At 43.7% G+C, this 21,560-nt stretch overlaps 1 protein-coding gene across 1 annotated transcript; it reads left to right on the top strand.

Moving 5' to 3' along the window:
* Nucleotides 1-8,504: 8,504 nt before the first annotated feature.
* LOC111230727 (RNA-binding protein 25-like) lies at nt 8,505-9,164 on the top strand (the record flags this gene model as incomplete). The annotated part of the gene is made up of 2 exons (XM_022757556.1): nt 8,505-8,555; nt 9,114-9,164. Coding segments are annotated over 2 exons (102 nt in total), but the record flags the coding sequence as incomplete, so codon positions are not given.
* Between the last annotated feature and the right edge of the window lie 12,396 nt (nt 9,165-21,560).

Raw genomic sequence — 21,560 nt, 5'->3', positions numbered from 1 at the left:
AGTGTGTATTAGTGTGTGTTAGTCGGTGTGTATTAGTGTGTATTAGTGTGTGTTAGTGTGTGTTAGTCGGTGTGTATTAGTGTGTGTTAGTCGGTGTGTATTAGTCGGTGTGTATTAGTGTGTATTAGTGTGTGTTAGTCAGTGTGTATTAGTGTGTGTTAGTCGGTGTGTATTAGTGTGTGTTAGTCGGTGTGTATTAGTGTGTATTAGTGTGTGTTAGTCAGTGTGTATTAGTGTGTGTTAGTCGGTGTGTATTAGTGTGTGTTAGTAGGTGTGTATTAGTGTGTGTTAGTATGTGTTAGTCAGTGTGTATTAGTGTGTGTTAGTCGGTGTGTATTAGTGTGTGTTAGTCGGTGTGTATTAGTGTGTGTTAGTCGGTGTGTATTAGTGTGTGTTAGTGGGTGTGTATTAGTGTGTGTTAGTCGGTGTGTATTAGTGTGTGTTAGTCGGTGTGTATTAGTGTGTGTTAGTCAGTGTGTATTAGTGTGTGTTAGTCGGTGTGTATTAGTGTGTGTTAGTCGGTGTGTATTAGTGTGTGTTAGTCTGTGTTAGTCGGTGTGTTAGTGTGTGTTAGTCAGTGTGTATTAGTGTGTGTTAGTCGGTGTGTATTAGTGTGTGTTAGTCAATGTGTATTAGTGTGTGTTAGTCAGTGTGTATTAGTGTGTGTTAGTCGGTGTGTATTAGTGTGTGTTAGTCGGTGTGTATTAGTGTGTGTTAGTCGGTGTGTATTAGTGTGTATTAGTCGGTGTGTATTAGTGTGTGTTAGTGTGTGTTAGTGTGTGTTAGTCAGTGTGTGTTAGTGTGTGTTAGTCGGTGTGTATTAGTGTGTGTTAGTCGGTGTGTATTAGTGTGTGTTAGTCGGAGTGTATTAGTGTGTATTAGTGTGTGTTAGTGTGTGTTAGTGTGTGTTAGTCAGTGTGTGTTAGTGTGTGTTAGTCGGTGTGTATTAGTGTGTGTTAGTCGGTGTGTATTAGTGTGTGTTAGTCGGTGTGTATTAGTGTGTATTAGTCGGAGTGTATTAGTGTGTATTAGTGTGTGTTAGTGTGTGTTAGTGTGTGTTAGTCAGTGTGTGTTAGTGTGTGTTAGTCGGTGTGTATTAGTGTGTGTTAGTCGGTGTGTATTAGTGTGTGTTAGTCGGTGTGTATTAGTGTGTATTAGTCGGAGTGTATTAGTGTGTATTAGTGTGTGTTAGTGTGTGTTAGTGTGTGTTAGTCAGTGTGTGTTAGTGTGTGTTAGTCGGTGTGTATTAGTGTGTGTTAGTCGGTGTGTATTAGTGTGTGTTAGTCGGTGTGTATTAGTGTGTGTTAGTCGGAGTGTATTAGTGTGTATTAGTGTGTGTTAGTGTGTGTTAGTGTGTGTTAGTCAGTGTGTGTTAGTGTGTGTTAGTCGGTGTGTATTAGTGTGTGTTAGTCGGTGTGTATTAGTGTGTGTTAGTCGGTGTGTATTAGTGTGTGTTAGTCGGAGTGTATTAGTGTGTGTTAGTGTGTGTTAGTGTGTGTTAGTGTGTGTTAGTCAGTGTGTGTTAGTGTGTGTTAGTCGGTGTGTATTAGTGTGTGTTAGTCGGAGTGTATTAGTGTGTATTAGTGTGTGTTAGTGTGTGTTAGTCAGTGTGTGTTAGTGTGTGTTAGTCGGTGTGTATTAGTGTGTGTTAGTCAGTGTGTATCAGTGTGTGTTCTTGGAGAACAGGTCAATAGGGATGAGAACTGGAGGTTGTGTTGAAGTTGCTGACGGAGGATGAATTGTCCTGAACCCAGTGGAGTGTGTAACAGCCTCACACTGCAGCAGATGAGGGAGGGCTCAGGTCATCACAAGGTCAGCTGTTCCGCCGTCTGAACCAATCACAGACAGAGTTAGTGAACATCAGTCAGTGTCATACAGGTAACAACAGGAAGTTACTGCTGCTGTTACTGTTGAGCCTCACAGCGCTGTGCAGATATATCTCTGCTTTTTATACATTAGAATGAAAACTCATGAACGTGCTTCACATGTTCTTATGTTTTATTACCGTTCAGCTCTACACTGTTTATTATGAGAGTCCATCATGTGATGATAAAAGACAGATGAGAGAAGTGAATTCACCGGAGTTAAGAGTTTTTGTTATGTATGAAAACTTGAACTCACATGAGACAAATGTACAAATTAGTTCATGTAAAAAAAAGTGTCTCATTTAATAAAATATTTAAGAAATAGCCAAAAAAATATCTTTTACTAGAGCAGCTGTGATTATTCTCTCTCCACTGCTGGGTCAGGAGGTGTGAGGAGGGGTGAAACGAGGGTGAGGCAGAGGCTGCTGAGTGAGTAGTTTCCAGAGAAGAGCAACACAAATCATATCATGGAAAATACTGGCAGAGACAAAGAGGCTGATGGGAAGAGAGCAGGAACAGATCAGGTCAGGTGAAACAGGGATGAGTAGTTAGTGAAGGTTAGTGAAGGTTAGTGAACAGTTAGAGTTTCATGAGCTGCACAACAACATTCCTGTAGGAGTAGTTTTTTATTATCGCAGCAGTTTTACAACCAGCTCACAAACAGAGGGGAGGTTGAACCCAGAGAAGTCCCATACAGAACTTTTCAAGACGAGAAATAAATAACTGGAATGTTGAATAATCACATGCAGCTGATTGATCAACAACAAAACATCCCTGAGGAGCCTCTTTAACAGTGGTGTTGAATTAAAAAACTTAGCAAAGGTAAAAACTAAAGTAAACTAGACGTGACTAGACTAGACTAAAGTAAACTAGACTAGACCTAAACTAGATTAGACTAGACCTAAACTAAACTAAACAAGACAAAACTAAAGTAGACCAAACTAAAGTAGACTAAATTAGACTAGATTAGACTAGACTAGACCTAAACTAAACTAAACTAAACTAAACTAAACTAAACTAAACTAAACTAAACTAAACTAAACTAAACTAAACTAAATTAAAGAAGACTAAACTAAAGTAGACTAAACTAGACTAGACCTAAACTAAACTAAAGAAGACTAAACTAAAGTAGACCAAACTAAAGTAGACTAGATTAGACCTAAACTAAAGTAGACTAAACTAAAGTAGACTAGATTAGACCTCAACTAAAGTAGACTAAACTAAACTAGACTAGATTAGACCTCAACTAAAGTAGACTAGATTAGGCCTAAACTAACATAGACTAAACTAAACTAGACTAAAACTAAACTAAACTAGACTAGACCTAAACTAGACTAGACCTAAACTAAAGTAGACTAGACCTAAACTAAACTAAACTAGACTAGACTAAACTAAACTAAACTAAACTAGACTAAACCAGACACAGGCTCCTCTGATCTCTAGGAGACATGAAATTTCTTTGAAAACAGGAAAATTACAAATAGAATCATCAGTTATATCTATTTCTAAAAGCCACACAGCATGGAACTGCTAACCCTGTTAGCATTATACTGAACCACACCAGTCTTTAATGAGCTAACGTTAGCATTAGCAGCTGTTTACTGACCAGTCCTGAAGAAACTTCTTTCTTTCCTCAGCAACATCTGTCTCCAGAGGTGGAAACAAACACCAATGTTAACTCTGGTCTCTGTCACGTCTTCTCTTCTGCTGAAGTTAGCATGCTAACAGCTAGCCCCAGCCTGTCTCCTCACTGGAGCCTCCAGTCTGAAGACGTAGCTGCTCAGAGGACGTGTTATAACGTCTTGTCTTATAAAGACAAAGATGCTTTTGTGAAGAGACAATCAGATAGCTCCTTTGATTAACCCAGTCCTGGACAGTTAGACACAACATGAGCGAAAACTTTCTTAGTGTAATGATCCAGTGTGAATCATGTTGCACTGAGGCTGTGAAACACTGAGGTGTGAGGCTCTGGATGTTTCCAACAGTGTAAACCAGTAAATCCCCTCGGAAGAGATTAGGAAAAGAGATCAAAGAAAATAAAGACAGAAAAAAAAGCATGCTGTGTTATCGAAAGAAAGAATCAAAGAGAGAGCGAGGGATAGAAAAAGACAATAGGCAGGAAACAAGGAGGTGGAGACAGAGGAAAAGAAACTAAGCAAGAAATTGAAATAACAGGAGGAGGTGAAGATGGAGGGAGGAGGAGACTGTTACAGATGAGGGAGGGAGGAGGGTGGAGGGTTTCTTATGTTACGGGGCTTCAGACCTTTTGACCCACAGGAAGAGGTGAAGTGGAACGGATGGAGGGATTAAAGGAAAACTTGAGGAGCAGATGAAAATGTGGAGCAGTGAAGGAAGCAGGTGTGAATTTAAAAAGGTGGTAGATGGAGAGCAGTGAAGGAGGGTGAGATGAGGTGGTGGGGGGGGGGTGCAGTGTTCATACACACTGTCCTCCCCTCGAACACCACCTGTAGGTTGATGGAAGCAGCTCCCCCCACCCGTCCCTCAGGTTCCATCCAGCTCTTTCCATCATGTGAGTGAAGCTGATCTTTGTGACGAGGGATTCCACCGTCTTCCTCTCGGTGCGACCCGGCTCTCCCCGATACGACACAAGCCACGGCGTGAATGTGGAAAAAGAATTTCCATTTCCATTGACTGAAGTTTGCTGAACTGTGTGACTGTTTTCTCACTTCCTGGATCTCTCCGTCCACTTCCTGTGTTGGTACACTCTGCAGGTGGGCTCACTCTGACAGGAGAAACTCGCCATGTTGAAAGTGTCGGGGTTGTTCGGGGTCTTGTGGAGCAGTTTCAAATCTGTCATCTGGAATTGTGTTTCAGGATTAAAAGCTGCTTTTACCTTCATGGAGGGAGTATAATACATCACACACACACACACACACACACACACACACACACACACAGACCTGGAGTGAATTACAGAGATGAAGTAAAGTGAAATGTAAAAGAAGCGTGAAACGAGCTGCAGCCGGAGCAGAATCAGGAAGAAGCTTTGATTCTCTAAATGAATCATTGTTCATCTGCTGAAGTCATGAGACAGAAATGACACAGAGTCATTGGTCAGGAATGAGGTGGGCGTCTCTGACTGAGGACACGTCTCTCTGTCTGTTTACTGACATGTTTATGGAGCTGTGTCATCAGGGATCAACAGGATCCAGTTAGTCTCTGCAGGACACTGTGGAGCTGATCTGTCTTCAGTGTTCACAGGTCCAGGTCTGAGTCCAGGTCTGAGTCCAGGTCTGAGTCCAGGTCTGAGTCCAGGTCTGAGTCCAGGTCTGAGTCCAGGTCTAAGTCCAGGTCTAGGTACAGGTCTAAGTCTAAGTCCAGGTACAGGTCTAAATCAATACCAGGTACAGGTCTAAGTCTAAGTCCAGGTACAGGTCTAAATCAATACCAGGTACAGGTATAGGTCTAGATCCAGGTCTAGGTCCAGGTACAGGTCTAAGTCCAGGTCCATGTCTAAGTCCAGGTCTAGGTACAGGTCTAAGTCTAAGTCCAGGTACAGGTCTAAGTCTAGGTCCAGGTCTAAGTCTAAGTCCAGGTCTAGGTACAGGTCTAAGTCGAGGTCCAGGTACAGGTCTAAATCTAGGTCCAGGTCCATGTCTAGGTACAGGTCTAAGTCTAAGTCCAGGTACAGGTCTAAGTCCAGGTACAGTTGCAGGTCTAAGTCCAGGTACAGGTCTAAGTCTAGGTCCGGGTCCATGTCTAAGTCCAGGTTTAGGTACAGGTCTAAGTCTAAGTCCAGGTACAGGTCTAAGTCTAAGGCCAGGTCTAGGTCCAGGTCTAGGTACAGGTCCAGGTCTAAGTCTATGTCCAGGTACAGGTCTAAGTTTAAGTCCAGGTCCATGTCTAAGTCCAGGTCTAGGTACAGGTCTAAGTCTAAGTCCAGGTTTAGGTCCAGGTCTAAGTCCAGTTTAGGTACAGGTCTAAGTCCAGGTACAGGTCCAAGTCTAAGTCCAGGTCCAATTCTAAGTCCAGGTTTAGGTACAGGTCCAAGTCTAAGTCCAGGTCTAAGTCTAAGTCCAGGTTTCGGTCTAAGTCCAGGTCTAGGTACAGGTACAAGTCTAAGTCTAGGTACAGGTACAGGTACAGGTCTAAGTCTAGGTCCAGGTACAGGTACAGGTCTAAGTCCAGGTCTAGGTCTAAGTCCAGGTCTAGGTACAGGTCCAAGTCTAAGCCCAGGTACAGGTACAGGTCCAAGTCTAAGTCCAGGTACAGGTACAGGTCTAAGTCCAGGTCTAGGTCTAAGTCCAGGTCTAGGTACAGGTACAAGTCTAAGTCTAGGTCCAGGTCTAGGTCTAAGTCCAGGTCTAGGTACAGGTACAAGTCTAAGTACAAGTACAAGTCTAAGTCCAGGTACAGGTACAAGTCTAGGTCTAACCAGGTACAGGTACAAGTCTAAGTACAGGTACAAGTCTAAGTCTAAGTCCAGGTACAGGTACAAGTTTAGGTCTAACCAGGTACAGGTCTAAGTCCAGGTCTAGGTCTAGGTCTAGGTACAGGTACAAGTCTAAGTCCAGGTCTAGGTGTAAGTCTAGGTACAGGTACAAGTCTAGGTCTTAGTCCAGGTACAGGTCTAAGTCCAGGTCTAGGTACAGGTACAAGTCTAAATCTAGGTCCAGGTCTAAGTCCAGGTCTAAGTCCAGGTGCAGGTACAAGTCTAAATCTAGGTCCAGGTCTAAGTCCAGGTCTAGGTACAGGTATAAATCTAAGTCCAGGAGTTTGTTTCTTGTCATTCATCTGTTTTTTCTTTATTATCTCCATGTCTTCTGAGATGTAAATACAGGGTGTGTGTGTGTGTGTGTGTGTGTGTCTGTGTGTGTGTGTGTCTGTGTGTGCGTGTGTGTGTGTGTGTGTGTGCGTGTCTGTGTGTGTGTGCGTGTGCGTGTGTGTGTGTGTGTGCGTGTGCATGTCTGTGTGTGTGTGTGCGTGTGGCTGTGTGTGTGTGTGTGTGTGTGTGCGCGTGCACGTGCGTGTGTGTGTATTTAAACAGAAGTAAATGACTGGTCTTTCTCTCCTCACATTTGCCTCTTTCCCTTCCTCAGGGGATCCTCACCTTCCTCCTCCTCTTTCTCACCTCTCCCCCCCCACCCCCCTCTTTCTCTCTTGATCCCTCTATCCCTCCCACTCATCCCTTCACTGAAGGGTTTTACTCGTGCTTCAGGGTTTTTGGCCTCGTCTTTAATCAGGTCTGGCTCCAGTTCAGAGTCTTAAACCATCGTCATATCTCTCCTCAGTTCCTCTATCTCTCTGTCTCTCTCTCTCCATCTCTTCTTCTTCTGTCTCCATCTCTCCTCCGATCCGTCTGGCAGCCGTTCTTCCCTTCAGGTCACTGTCTTATCCCCTCTGCACACGTCCTCCATAAACCTTCTTCATCCCTCCTTCGCCTCTATCCTCTGACGCTCCTCTTCTCCCTCCAGCGCTCACACTCAATCCCTCCATCCCCTCCTCTCCCCGAGGCTCCTCCATTCAATCCCTCCATCCAGCTGCTCCCTTTGTTTTTTTAGGATTGTGTGAATCCCTGCTCATCCCTCCTTTTCATTATCTCTTAACTTTCCATATTTTCCTCCTCATCCTTCCTGTGTCCTCGTTCTTTTTTTAAACGTCCAATCACCACTAAATGTTTGTATCATCTGTCATCTTCATCCTCAGACTCCGCCCACTGCTGCAGGTACTGTTTTAATTTTTATTGTAGATTAATGTTCAATTAATCAATCATTAGTGTCAATAAATAGTGAAAAATGCCAGTCTTATTGATCTTATTGATTAATTATTGATGATGTCAGCACAAAGATATTTGTTTATTATTATTAAATCAAATAAAAGTAGAGAACGAGGGAATTTAGCAATTACTTCACTATCAAAATAATTGATACATTTTCTATTGATCAACCAAACTGTTTGTCAACTGTCGATCAGTGACATATTTATTTTATTCTTCAACCTGCTTCTTGTCTTTTGAAAATAAACTGATTTAAAACTTATTGTTGAAGAACAAACAAAGAACTGAATTTATGTCGACAGAAACCAGAGCAGGAAAAGATGGTGTCAGAGGAAACGTCAGACAGCAGTGATGAGGTCACACATAGAACCATTTTTAAGTGTCAAATATTTCATATTTTGTAAACTCTGATCAGGTTTTTCAGTTGTTATGAATCACACGTTCCTGCAGGTCTGTCCTCACCTTCCCTCACACCTTCACAGATTCACAGATCACCTCTCCTGGAGCGTTTTCTGTCAAATTAATGTCTGAAATAGTTTTTACTAGTTTGTCAGGAAATATTCTGAAGGATTTTTACTTTTACCTTTGTTTTTTTTGTCAGTGTTTTAAATTTAAACTTCAGTTTCCTGCTCAGGTTTCTCTTCTCTCAGACATGAGACACACACACACACACACACACACACACACACACACACACACACACACACACACACAGTCCAGTGTCAGTGAATATGGGCAGTTGTATAAGAAGATGTAAAGATGCTGTGGATGATGATAGGAACAGACAGAACAGACAACAAGGGAGGAGAGCCAACGGCGAGAGAGGGAGAGAGAGAGGGAGAGACAGAGAGAGAGAGAGACAGAGACAGAGAGAGAGAGAGACAGAGAGAGAGAGAGAGAGAGACAGACAGAGAGAGGAGAGAGACAGAGAGAGAGAGGAGAGAGACAGAGAGAGAGAGAGACAGAGAGAGAGACAGACAGAGAGAGGAGAGAGACAGAGAGAGAGAGGGAGACAGAGAGAGGGAGAGAGACAGAGAGAGAGAGAGAGAGAGACAGAGAGAAGGAGAGAAACGGAGAGAGAGAGAGAGACAGAGAGAGAGACAGAGACAGAGAGAAGGAGAGAAATGGAGAGAGAGAGAGAGACAGAGGGAGAGAGAGAGACAGAGAGAGGGAGAGAGACAGAGAGAGAGAGAGAGGAGAGACAGAGAGAGAGAGGGAGAGAGGGAGACAGAGAGAGAGACAGAGAGGGAGAGAGAGACAGAGAGAGAGACAGAGAGAGAGAGAGAGAGAGAGAGAGGGAGAGAGACAGAACACACACGAGAGACAGAGAGAGGAGAGACAGAGAGAGAGAGGGAGAGAGGGAGACAGAGAGAGAGACAGAGAGAAGGAGAGACAGAGAGAGAGACAGAGAGGGAGAGAGAGACAGAGAGAGAGACAGAGAGAGAGAGAGGGAGAGAGAGACAGAGAGAGAGACAGAGAGAGAGAGAGACAGAGAGAGAGACAGAGAGAGAGACAGAGAGAGGGAGAGAGAGACAGAGAGAGAGACAGAGAGAGAGAGAGACAGAGAGAGAGACAGAGAGAGAGACAGAGAGAGGGAGAGAGAGACAGAGAGGCAGTGAAGGTGACATAAGAGGAGACAGATATGAACCAAGGACAGACAATAAAAAAGGAGACAGATGAGAATTACATGGAAATGGAGAGAGAGAGAGAGAGAGAGTCACCTTGTGTGTGTGTTAAGACTAATATCAAATATATATATATATATATATAGTATATTACCACCATGTAGTGTGTGTTGCCTATATGTGTGTGTACATTGTTCACTGTCCTATCTGTGTGTTTCAGACTGCTTCCATTTGCAAGAGCAGTCCACTTATAACCATGAGTGTCTATTTCCTTGTGTGTGTGTGTGTGTGTGTGTGTGTGTGTGTGTGTGTGTGTGTGTGTGTGTGTGTGTGTGTGTGTGTGTGTGTCTGTGTGTGTGTCTGTGTGTTTCTCAGTGTGTGAGACAGTTCGGCTGAGTGCTCTCAAGGTTTCTAGATGTGTGGTTGTTGTGTCGTGCCACTTATCAGTGTTAAAGTGTCCTTGAGTAACATTGAAACACACACACACACACACACGAACATGACACATATTTCAGTAATAAAAGAGCTGAAGCAGAAACAAAGAGATGAAGTTTATGAGAATTTATAGCAAACACGCAAACAAAGACTATTTGGTTGGACAGTGTTAAATGAAGAAGCATAAACTACACACACACACACACACACACACACACACACACACACACACACACACACACTCTCAGTCTTGTTTCCCACGGTGCAGTGCAAGTGTATTTGGTCTGGGAGCGCCAGGCTTATCTGTCTGTTCTGTCATAACAGCTGTGTGTGTGTGTGTGTGTGTGTGTGTGTGTGTGTGTGTGTGTGTGTGTGTGTGTGTGTGTGTGTATCTACCCCGCCACACGTAGAAAAGCTTGGCCCCTAAAAGGTCAGAACGGCCTCAGGTGATTTCAGAGAGAGAAAAACTTCACTCAAACCTTCAGTAATAATTTAATTACTCTGTGAATGTTTATTATTAATATTCATTTTTACGTACGTTTTCTAGATGTTTAAGTTAAACTATTAGGCACCAGTAGCATTATAACAGACCACTCCGTGTCATGTGACCAGATGCTGAGCTTCAGCATCATGTTTATGTGCAGAGGAGCTTCATTTTCACTTCAGCTGAAACATTTTCACAGACTGATGCATCTTTACATCTGACGCCTCTTTAAATATATATATGTGTATATATATTTTTACGTACAGTATATATATATATATATATATACAGTATATATATGTGTGTCTTGAAACTTTAGCTTTTCAACAAAGCTAAACTGTAGAGCTTTCATGATGCTAATGCTAAAGCTAGCTCAGGAGATGGTGGGTGTGGTTTGAATGTTACTACATTCAGTGTTACTACATGAAGTGCTACTGTGGTCACAGAGTTACAGAGGGTTCCTGTCACAGTCTTCACTGAGGTCACAGGTGGAGCTGGAGTTGTTATCTGGAAGGTCACAGACTTCATGTCTCAGCTGTGTTAACACTGTTTCCACTCGTCATCATGAACTCAAGTGGAAGCTGCTTGATCAGGAGCTTTGAACTGTGTCTGCGATTTTATACGGGGGGGGTGTAAAACTAACTGATGGACCTGACTCTGTCTCTTTTCCTGCAGCGCAGACTCAGCCAGTGAAAGGTGAAGAGGAAGAGGATCAAGGCAGACAGGGGAGGGCTCAGGTGACATCAGACACTGGACCAGTGAGGACATGAGGTGGATGGAAGGTGAGAGTGAGCATCATGTTGCAGCTTCAGGTCAGAGACGACTCGTCCACGTTCCTGCAGAGGACAGACAGGAAGGATGAGACGAATCAATCAAAGTCGAGACAAATCAGTGACCAATACAATCAGGAGGAAACTCTTCACTGAGAGACTTGTCAGGTAGAGACTCGTCAGGTAGAGACTCTTCAGGTAGAGACTCTTCAGGTAGAGACTCTTCAGGTAGAGACTCTTCAGGTAGAGACTCTTCAGTGAGAGACTTGTCAGGTAGAGACTTGTCAGTGAAAGACTCTTCAGGTAGAGACTCTTCAGGTAGAGATTCTTCAGGTAGAGACTCGCATGGAGTGACTTGTCAGGAAGAGACTGCAGGAAGTGACTCGTCAGGAAGAGACTCGTCAGGAGGACACTTGGCAGGTAGAGACTTGGCAGGTATAGACTCGTCAGGAAGAGACTCGTCAGGTAGAGACTCGGCAGTTAGAGACTCGTCAGGAAGAGACTCGTCAGGAAGACACTCGGCAGGTAGAGACTCGTCAGGAAGACACTCGGCAGGTAGACACTCGGCAGGTAGAGACTCGGCAGGTAGAGACTTGTCAGGAAGACACTTGGCAGGTAGAGACTCGTCAGGTAGAGACTCATCAGGAAGAGACTCGGCAGGAAGACACTTGGCAGGTATAGACTCGGCAGGAAGAGACTCGTCAGGAAGACACTCGGCAGGTGGAGACTCGGCAGGTAGAGACTCGTCAGGAAGAGACTCGGCAGGAAGACACTTGGCAGGTAGAGACTCGTCAGAAAGAAACTCGGCAGGTAGAGACTCGGCAGGAAATGACTCGGCAGGAAAACACTTGGCAGGTAGGGACTCGGCAGGAAATGACTCATCAGGTAGAGACTCGGCAGGTAGAGACTCGTCAGGAAGACACTCGGCAGGTAGAGACTCGTCAGGAAGAGACTTGTCAGGAAGTCACTTGGCAGGTAGAGACTCGTCAGGAAGAAACTCGGCAGGTAGAGACTCGGCAGGAAATGACTCGTCAGGAAAACACTTGGCAGGTAGGGACTCGGCAGGAAATGACTCATCAGGTAGAGACTCGGCAGGTAGAGACTCGGCAGGAAGAGACTCGTCAGGAAGACACTCGGCAGGTAGAGACTCGGCAGGAAATGACTCGTCAGGAAGAGACTCGGCAGGTAGAGACTCGTCAGGAAATGACTCGTCAGGAAGAGACTCGGCAGGAAGAGACTCGACAGGTAGAGACTCGTCAGGAAATGACTCGTCAGGAAGAGACTCGGCAGGAAGAGACTCAACAGGTAGAGACTCGTTAGCTGCATGACGTTAGTTTCCTTCTGACTGATAAAAAATTTATAAAACTGTTTCACACAGTTTGACTTTCAACTCATTTCTGCATCTTTTACTCATTTATGGTTTCAGAACAAAAGTGTTGAAATAAAAACACAGTTTTTAGTGTGTAATCAAATTAATTAAACATCAAACTGAAAAAAGGAATGTGGTGTAAAAAGGGTTTGAGTCTCTGACTCGTTAACGACTGGAAATGAAATGAGGTGTTTTCATCATCAGTGAAAACACTCGAACAATCAGCAGCATTTTCTTTTTCAACAGCAGCGTGATCGGGGGGGGGGGGGGGGGGGGGGGGGGAGCAGGAGGAAGACATGATGGATGGATGAGAGTGGAAGTGTGGGGGAGATCAAATTAAAGCTGATAACCTGTCTGTACCTGTCAGTCAGTCACTTGGTCAGTCTGTTGGTCAGGCTCTGACTGTGTGTTTTCTGTGTTTTTCAGTCCTGTGATCTCGATCTCTGGTTCTGGTTCTTGGTTCTTGGTTGACCCTCCGGTCCTGGGACAAAGGCCCAGAACTCTGGGAATTATAACTGAGCACAGGGAACACTTTGTCCTTCTCTCTGTCTTTATCTCTCCTCCCTCCATTCTCCTTTCTCTCTCTCTCGCTCTTTTTTTCTCTCCAATCTAGAGACAGAGAGAAAGAGAGACGGAGAGAGAGATAGACAGAGAGAGAGGGAGGGAGAGACAGAGAGGCAGAGAGAGAGAGACAGAAAGAGAGGGAGGGAGAGACAGAGAGACACAGAGAGAGAGGGAGGGAGAGAGAGAGGGATAGAGAGACAGATAGACAGAGAGAGGGAAGGAGGGAGAGCTGTGGGCTCAAATGTCAGAAAGTCAAAGGTTTCCCAGTCAAGCAATTACACAGCACCACAACAGTCTCTCTCTCTCTCACACACACACACACACACACACACACACACACACACACACACACACACACACACACACAAGGTTACATACAGCATACACATCACACACATGAGCTCGTCGTCACAGACTCACACTTTGAAAAAGTCACAATGTCCGAGGTGACGCACACACATGCATACTTTCCACCTGTCACTTACACTAACACACTAAGGGCTGTACACACACACACACACACACACACACACACACACACACACACACACACACACACACACACACACACACACACACACTCTGTGAGGTCAGGTGGTTTCTCCATCAGCAGCTGTGAACAGTGAAATGATTTTAGGTTCAGTCTTTGATGAGTCTAAGCTGCTTCACTCTACCTGCCTACAAAGACCACACACACACACACACACACACACACACACACACACACACACACACACACACACACACACACACAGAGAAGAAGAAATTCCGGCCTTGAAAGTTTTTGAAAATGAATTTGATGAGACAGGAAGTGACTGTACACATGAAGCCATCAGGTTAAGACTCAGGTGATGGAGACGACAGTGTTTGAACAACAGTGTAAAGACCCTCGGACATCAGGGAGCAATCAGTGTTCACACCTGGGTCACATGACTCTGCAGCACTCAGGAAAACCAGTTACAGGAGACCTATGGTTGTTTTTGATCCTCTCTGATATCTACATGTGTCTACTGTGTGTGTGTGTGTGTGTGTGTGTGTGTGTGTGTGTGTGTGTGTGTGTGTGTGTGAGTGTGTGCAGAATCTATCAGCTCTTCTCATCCTCACACTTTAAATCATTAATGAAGTGTTGCACCTCTCCCTGGTCAGTGCTGGGCCTGCAGTGTGTGTGTGTGTTTATCAGTGTGTGTGTGTCTGTGTGTGTTTATCTGTGTGTGTGTGTTGTGTATTTTCTTCATGTTCATTTACCTGTTATTGTGTCTGTATATGTGAGTATAAAGTGCTACTGTAAATGTACCACCATGTGTTTGTGTGTTTGTATTTGGTGTGTGTGTGTGTGTGTGTGTGTGTGTGTGTGTGTATGTGTGTGTATGTGTGTGATACACTGGGGTCTTTGAAGTGTAAAGCAACAGACCTTTTTAAGTTTAGGATGTGAAATATTAATATGAGCAGGAGAGAGAGAGAGCTTGTGTCTCTCTGTCCTCACTGTCCGGTCTGTCCTAAGAGGACTATTTTGTTTGGAGTTTTGATTCATTTCCTGTTTTATTTTGTAGTAGAGTTCTATGTGTGTCCACTGTGTCCTGTGTCTTTACTTCCTGTCTTTGTCTTGTGTTTCCTTCCTTGTTGGTTGTCTGCCCCGCCCTCCTGTGTCTCACCTGTGAGTGTATTTAGTCTCAGATCTCTGTCAGTCCTCCTTTGTTTTTCTCTGTGAAGCTTCACGTCCGTCCTTCTCCACTCTTCCTCTGTTTTTCTCTGCTTTTTGTTTCCACCTGCTTTTTCTTCTTTTGTTATTAAATCTCTTTTTCTCGCCATTCTCCTTTTGTTGTCTGTATCTGGGTCCAGATGTTTCCTCCTGCTCGTCTCAGTTAGGGAGGGAAGTTACAGTCATGTGGTTCAGTTGTTGTTTGGTGAAGTTCTTCTCTACACAGATGTATGTGTTTGTCTGTTTGTTTGTGTGTGTGTGTGTGTGTCTCTGTGTCTGTGTGTCTGTGTGTGTGTGTGTGTGTGTGTGTGTGTGTGTGTTTGTTTGTTTGTTTTCACCCTGAAGACAGAGAACATGAATAATAGTAACGTCCAGCTGAAGACGGCTCACTGTCATGTTTTGTCTCATCTCAATATCTGTGCATGGAAACTACAGCAGGTTAAGGTCAGGGAAACATCGTAGTCACGGCAACAATCCTTTGTTTAAGTCAGAGGAAGATGAATCACATGATTCATTGATTACACTTGATTTTAAATGTACATGTCTTTTCCAGATGTTGGTAAAAGTTTCACTGTAGCACATTTATTATTATTATATGACATTATTATTATTAATATTAATATTCCACCTCTGTAATGTTTCTCTTTTCTCTGCATCATAATGACCTGTCAATCAAAGTCAATGAATACAAACCTGTGTGTGTGTGTGCGTGCGTGCGTGCGTGCGTGCGTGCGTGCGTGCGTGCGTGCGTGCGCGAGGCCAGACATCAGTATTGACAATAGCCTGTTGAGACCTGGGAGGAGACTGGCTTCGTTAAAAGAGGCCTTGAACAAACAGAGAATAGAGGGAGGGGGGAGAGAGGAGGGAGTGGGGGGTGGGTGTAAGTAAAGAGAGGGAGAAAAAATGGAGGGAAAATGTGCAAATGAAGGAAATATGGATGTATGTAGTGATGAGGATGGTGGAAGAGAACAAGAAGGAGTGTAGGAGTGAGTGGGACATAAGGAAAGGAGAGGTTGACTAGACAAAGACTAATTGGAGGAAAGGAGGTAAAGAAAGTGGGATTAGAGAGGAAGGGAGGGAGAAAGGGAGGAGAGGCAGGAAGGGGGTAAATGAATTCAGGAACAAAATGATTAAAGATGGATGGATGAATGGGGAAGAGGGGGAGGGGGCAGAAAGAGGAAGGGTGGGGTGGAGAGAGCGAGAAAGAGAGAATGATGGAGGGATTTAAAAGAGAGGAGGAGAGGAAAACCACAGGCTTCTCTAGTAAAGGTTAACTGACAGGACAGAGGCGACAGGGTCGTGTGTGTTGTGTGTTTGTGTGTGTGTGTGTGTGTGTGTGTGTGTGTGTGTGTGTGTGTGTGTGTGAGTGTGAGTGTGAGAGAGACAGAGACAGAGAAACATGAAGAGACAAGAGGATTTCATCCTGTTTCTATGTGAATGAAAAAGTGTGAGGGAAGGATGCGGGGTGTATCTGATGTGTGTGTGTGTGTGTGTGTGTGTGTGTGTGTATGTGTGTGTGTGTGTGTGTGTGTGTGTGTGTGTGTGTGTGTGTGTCTCAGGGTGTGTGTATATGTGCTGGTGTAGTAGGTGTAGCAAATCAATAACTGATAAATAAATGATAAGCCACAAAATTTCAAAAGGCAGCAGCAAAACCAAATGATTCAAGTGCTCACAAGCTACCGGGGGGGGGCACTGCAGTGTGCACTTGTGTTGGTGGTGGGGGGGGCACCGCAGTGTGCACTTGTGTTGGGGGGGGGGGTTGTGTGTGTTGTTGCAGTGGAAAACGTGGCAGCTGTTGGGTGGTGGACGTGTTGATGGTTTCAACACATACGTGACATTTTTACCTTCTTATGTTTGAGACGACGAGTTTCACAGTTTATCAGTTCACATGAAAAAGCTTTGACACATGGGGGGGGCAACATGGTGCTTCTAATATTCATTGTGTATGGTATATTGTGTATAGCTGTCATAAACAGATATATTTTCCATAAATAAAAACCCTTTCCTCTGTGTATATCTGTATGTAATGTACAATGTCTGTTATATTCTGTGATGTCTTTCAATCTGTTTATTTCCTGTATGTTTTTACAGACATTAACTGTTGAACTAGTGAGGGATGATGGGAAAATGAGTTCCAGTGAGTTTATCTCTGTCAGTGAGGAAGAGGAAGAAATAAATGAGGTGTGATGCACAAAGAGAAGAAGTAAATAGAAAGGTTGACTCACTGTTCAATCATTGTCTTTACATCACTTCACTATGAAAATCATCTTGTAGATCTGAGACAGTCAGTGAGCGTCACGTCTGTTCACACAGGAAGTTCATATAAAACAAGGCAATAAGAAGTTTGATCCGTCTGTGTATTAAATGATCAGAGGAAAATATTCGTCTATTTAAGGTAACATAATAATCTCCAGCTGATATTACTCATTTTTTATTTAAGGTTCATTGATGCAAATTATATTTTTAAACTCCAGTTTTCACTGAAATCTTTGAATCTTTCATTTTTATATCAAACTTTTCTAATAAAAAAATGAGAAAAACAAAAGAGGTGGATGAGAAGGGCTGATGGAAAACCAGTTGTAGACAGGAAGTTGATCCAAGTTGCTGCTGCTGAGTCTGATTAACCTGCAGTTCATTAAGAACTGGTTAAACAGCAGCTGTAATCAGCACATCTGGATAAGACCTGATCACAGAGACAATCAGACACAGAAACATCTGGAGAGATTTAGTTTTCATGTTTTATCGTTTCATTTGTTCAGTTTAACACAAACAAGTATACACTTCTCCAAGGACCTTGTGTGTGTGTGTGTGTGTGTGTGTGTGTGTGTGTGTGTGTGTGTGAGTGAGAGAGTGTGTGAGTGTGTGTGTGTGAGAGAGTGAAAGAGAGAGAGAGATAGTAAAAGCTGCTGACTGGCTGTGATTGGCTGCCTCTGCAGCCTCTAGAGATGTGTGTCTGAATGGTGCCAGCTCGACGCCAGACAGACGGCACAGTGTGTTCATAAGTGTGTGTGAGTGTGTGAGCAAGTGTGTGTGCCTGCGTTTCAGCTTACATGAAGGCACCTTCAGCAGGTGTGTGTGTGTGTATGTGTCACTGATACCTGCCCCACCCTGCTGTCTGATTATAAACAAATGAGTCCATGTTTAGTGAGTGAGTCCTGAACGTGAAGATGTTCTCTGTTTCTGTCTTTAGTCACCTCCCCCTGTCTGTCTGTCTGTCTGTCTGTCTGTCTGTCTGTCTGTCTGTCTGTCTCTCTCTCTCTCTCTCTCTCTCTCTCTCTCTCTCTCTCTGTGTCTCTGTCTGTCTGTGTCTCTGTCTGTCTGTCTCTCTCTGTCTCTCTCTCTCTCTCTGTCTGTGTCTCTCTCTGTCTCTGTCTGTCTCTCTCTTTCTCTCTCTCTGTCTGTGTCTCTCTCTCTCTGTCTGTCTGTCTGTCTGTCACAGACAGTTGGGTCCAATAGACCACTTTCAGACATTAAAATGAATAAGAATTCAATTAGAAATGTTGTACATATATTGTTTTATTAAACTTACGTATATGAATTAAATATATATTGTTAACATATAGTCATGATTGTTATGTTTTACCATTTTTAAAAATTCATTGTGGATATTTTTAATATATGCACATATATAAATTTTACTCTGGCTCTTTCATATAGGTGAACTTATATATCCCCTTATAGGAGACATATATGGCAACATCGCTCTTGATATAGGGACATATACAGTACGTCATATATTACATTCCTGTATGGGTGAGAATAAAAATCAAAGGCCACCATGTTGCCTGGAGGTGAAAAGAAAAGAAATATTAAAATATTGTGTAAGAACATTTCTTCTTTCACAGGAACAAACTGATCAAACTGTTTCTTTCTGCTGGCGATGAAATCTATAGTGTTTGTGTCCATATGTAAAAACGAGCTGTCGGAAGGAGGAGATCAAACAAGCGGTTTCCTCTGAGAGAACATCAAAGACGATCTGAAGCTCAGAATAAAGACGTAGAACACGTCATGTGTGTCGGTGAGGCCTTCAGCCAATCAGGACAAAGTGTTGTTGTCACAGAGGCGGTCCGGTGCAACCGCCTGACGTGGAAAGCTGAAGGAGCCTTGGTCGCGCGAGGTTTTAATGTCATATGACATGGTGACGCTGCAAAGAGCCGGGAAAGTCGGACAAAATTTCTAACCAGCATGCATCACGTGGAGTCGGCGCTACGCAGCGCCACATGAAGTCGAACGCACCTAAACTCGAATGCACCTTATCATACCTGTTGGCAAGCCTCTGATGTAGCAGCTGACGTAAACGGAAGGAGAGACAGGCAGAGAAGTGTCGCTCGTCAGTCTGTGATAGCCTTCTCATGATGATATTCATAACCGTGAAGACTTTACTGAAGAAACCCTCTGATGTTTGTGATCTGTGGAGCCTCGCGGACTGGGGGAATATAAACAAAGCAGGGATGAACAGACAGTCGGACTTCTAGACCTTCTGAAAGGTAGGGATCAGCAGGCTTCACACGTTTTACTGGTCGATGATGCTGGTAGATATTAATAAATCAAATGTATGTGCTTATAGTCAGCACAGAATGAAGTGAATATTTGAAATGTGGAGACTGACTGATCTAACGAGGTATAACTGAATACTGACTACTGTGTTTTCATCGTGGTCATCAGTGTCTGTGTTGTAGTTCTGTGTTTTGACTGTGTAGGTGTGTGGTGTCAGATCAGTGAGCTACAGTTCTGTGGAGTAGATTAACAGACTCATTAGATTCTGGTTCTGTTTCTCTTTGTAAAGTTCAGAGGTTGTTACAGTTTCATGAAGCTTCTCTGACTCTGAAGAGAAAGAAATTGATGAACCATCAAACGCACTCAGGTTTTAACAGAAGCTGAAATAAATGTCCATCAAACCTCTGATCATATGACTGTGACTCTGCTTCATCAGTCCTACATGCACTAATTGAGCCTTTTTATTGTTTTATTTGTTGGTCAGGTGTCACAGCAGAGGTGAAAGGTCGCTGATGTCAGAGTTCATGGTTTAATTATTCTGGAAAGTCTGAAACTTGAATCTAAATATGTTAAACGGGCTCTAGTTTCTCTGTTCTCTGTGTGGACTGACGTGGTTTCTTCAGCAGCAGGTGTTGGTGATGGGGTTGTGTTGTAGTAGGTTATAATACGTCCTGTGAGCAGCTACATCTTCAGGGCACAGTGATATCAACTGAACTGGAGCTAGCTGTTAGCATGCTAACTCCAGTAGAAGAGAAGACGTAAAAGAGACCAGAGTTAAGTTTGGTGTTTGTTTCCACATCTGGAGACAGAAGTTTGATGCTGAACTCACAACGTTTCGTCTAGCTGCCAATGCTAACGTTAGCTATGTAGCAGTGTAACGGAGAACTCATGGATGAGTTGACGTTTTAAAGATTGTGTGAACTGAGATCCCAGTCTCACCCTGATCCTTATCACAACGATCAGCAAAACATGTGCAGGATCACTTAGACACACACACACACACACACACACACACACACACACTGAGGATCAAGCTGAATCATAGTAGCAGCAGAAACAGTGTGTGAGCTGGTGACAGAGCGAGGGAGTGACTTTACCTCTGGACTGTGGCAGAGGGAGTGGCCCTGAAAGAAAACGCAGGGTGTGTGTGTGTGTGTGTGTGTGTGTGTGTGTGTGTGTGTGTGTGTGTGTGTGTGTGTGTGTGTGTGTGTTTGACACAGGGAGCTTTGCTTTCATGCCTTGCTGAGCAGTGAAAGAGTGTGTGTCACAGGAAACAAGGCAAATGACAGAGCGTAAAAGTTAGACTAAAAGAAAGAGACAGAGGAAGAGAAGAAGAGGAGAGAGAGGAAGAGAAGAGGAGGAGGAGAGAGAGAGAGAGGGAGAGAAAGAGTTGGCTGAAAGCAGCTTGTGTCTTCGTCCCTCCCCCTGGCCGTCCTCCCTCCTCTCCACCGGCCGGGAGCGAGAGGAGAAAGAAAAGCAGAGCAGAGAGAGAGAGAGAGAGAGAGAGAGCTCGACCACGCTGCTCTTTTAGCGCAGGACTCAGGAATTCCAGGACCTTTGGACACACTCACACTCACACACACACACACACACACACACACACACACACACACTCACACACACACTGGTTTTCTTGTGGTGATCTGAATGTGGTCGGGACTCAGAGGGAGTATCACACAGACTGTGGACTATTGGACCATGAGGCACCTGCAGAGTGGAAAGTGAATGAGGACTGAGACAGGAAGCTGCTGATGAAGCTGATGATGAAGGTGAGAGTCTGTTCCGTTCTCTGTCAGGATCAGTCTCTGTCTTTACCAGCTTTAGTTTGATGAGTCTGATGAGAACCCGATGAGGGAAGTTGTGTGACAGTGAACTGTCTGTGTTTGTTTTGTCTTTAGTTCTTAATAAAACTGAACAAGTGGAATGAATTCAGTGTGAAGCTGGGAAATACCCTGTAGGTGTTTGTACTGGACGGGATTAGACACTGTGTGTGTGTGTGAACTCTGCTATGTCTGTGGTTTCATATCTGTGTTGATCATTAGGGTGATTTCCTTCAGTAACACACACGCACACACACACACACTGGACAGTGTGTGTGTGTGCATGCATGTGTGTGCCTGCGTGTGTGTGGACCTGTATATTGAAGTGAACATTTAGTGGTCTGGTGTGTTGAAGTTGATTTGATCAGTGGTTGATTCATCAGATCATGAATCAGGAGAAAGAGTTTTCACGTTCGAGTGTGTTTGTTGGACGTTTTATTTCCTGACGTTTTGGACTTGGAGAGAATAATAATAATAATAATAATAATAATAATAATAATGATAATAATATTATTATTAATAATAATAATAATAATAACGATAATAATAATATGAATCATCATTATTCTTGTTGCTTTAGCAGAGACAGGAACTTTTATATTTCCACATGAAGAACAGAAAGACATTCTCTGTTTGGAAACAGGATGTTTTTGTCTTTAGGCTCTCCAACAATAAATCAATACATGAATTTTAAC

Source organism: Seriola dumerili, unplaced genomic scaffold, assembly GCF_002260705.1.
Source record: "Seriola dumerili isolate Sdu_G_001 unplaced genomic scaffold, Sdu_1.0 BDQW01000283.1, whole genome shotgun sequence".
Taxonomy (NCBI): Eukaryota; Metazoa; Chordata; class Actinopteri; order Carangiformes; family Carangidae; genus Seriola; species Seriola dumerili.
Note: the sequence above shows the minus strand (reverse complement) of the source record. Positions and strands in the feature narration are given on the sequence as shown.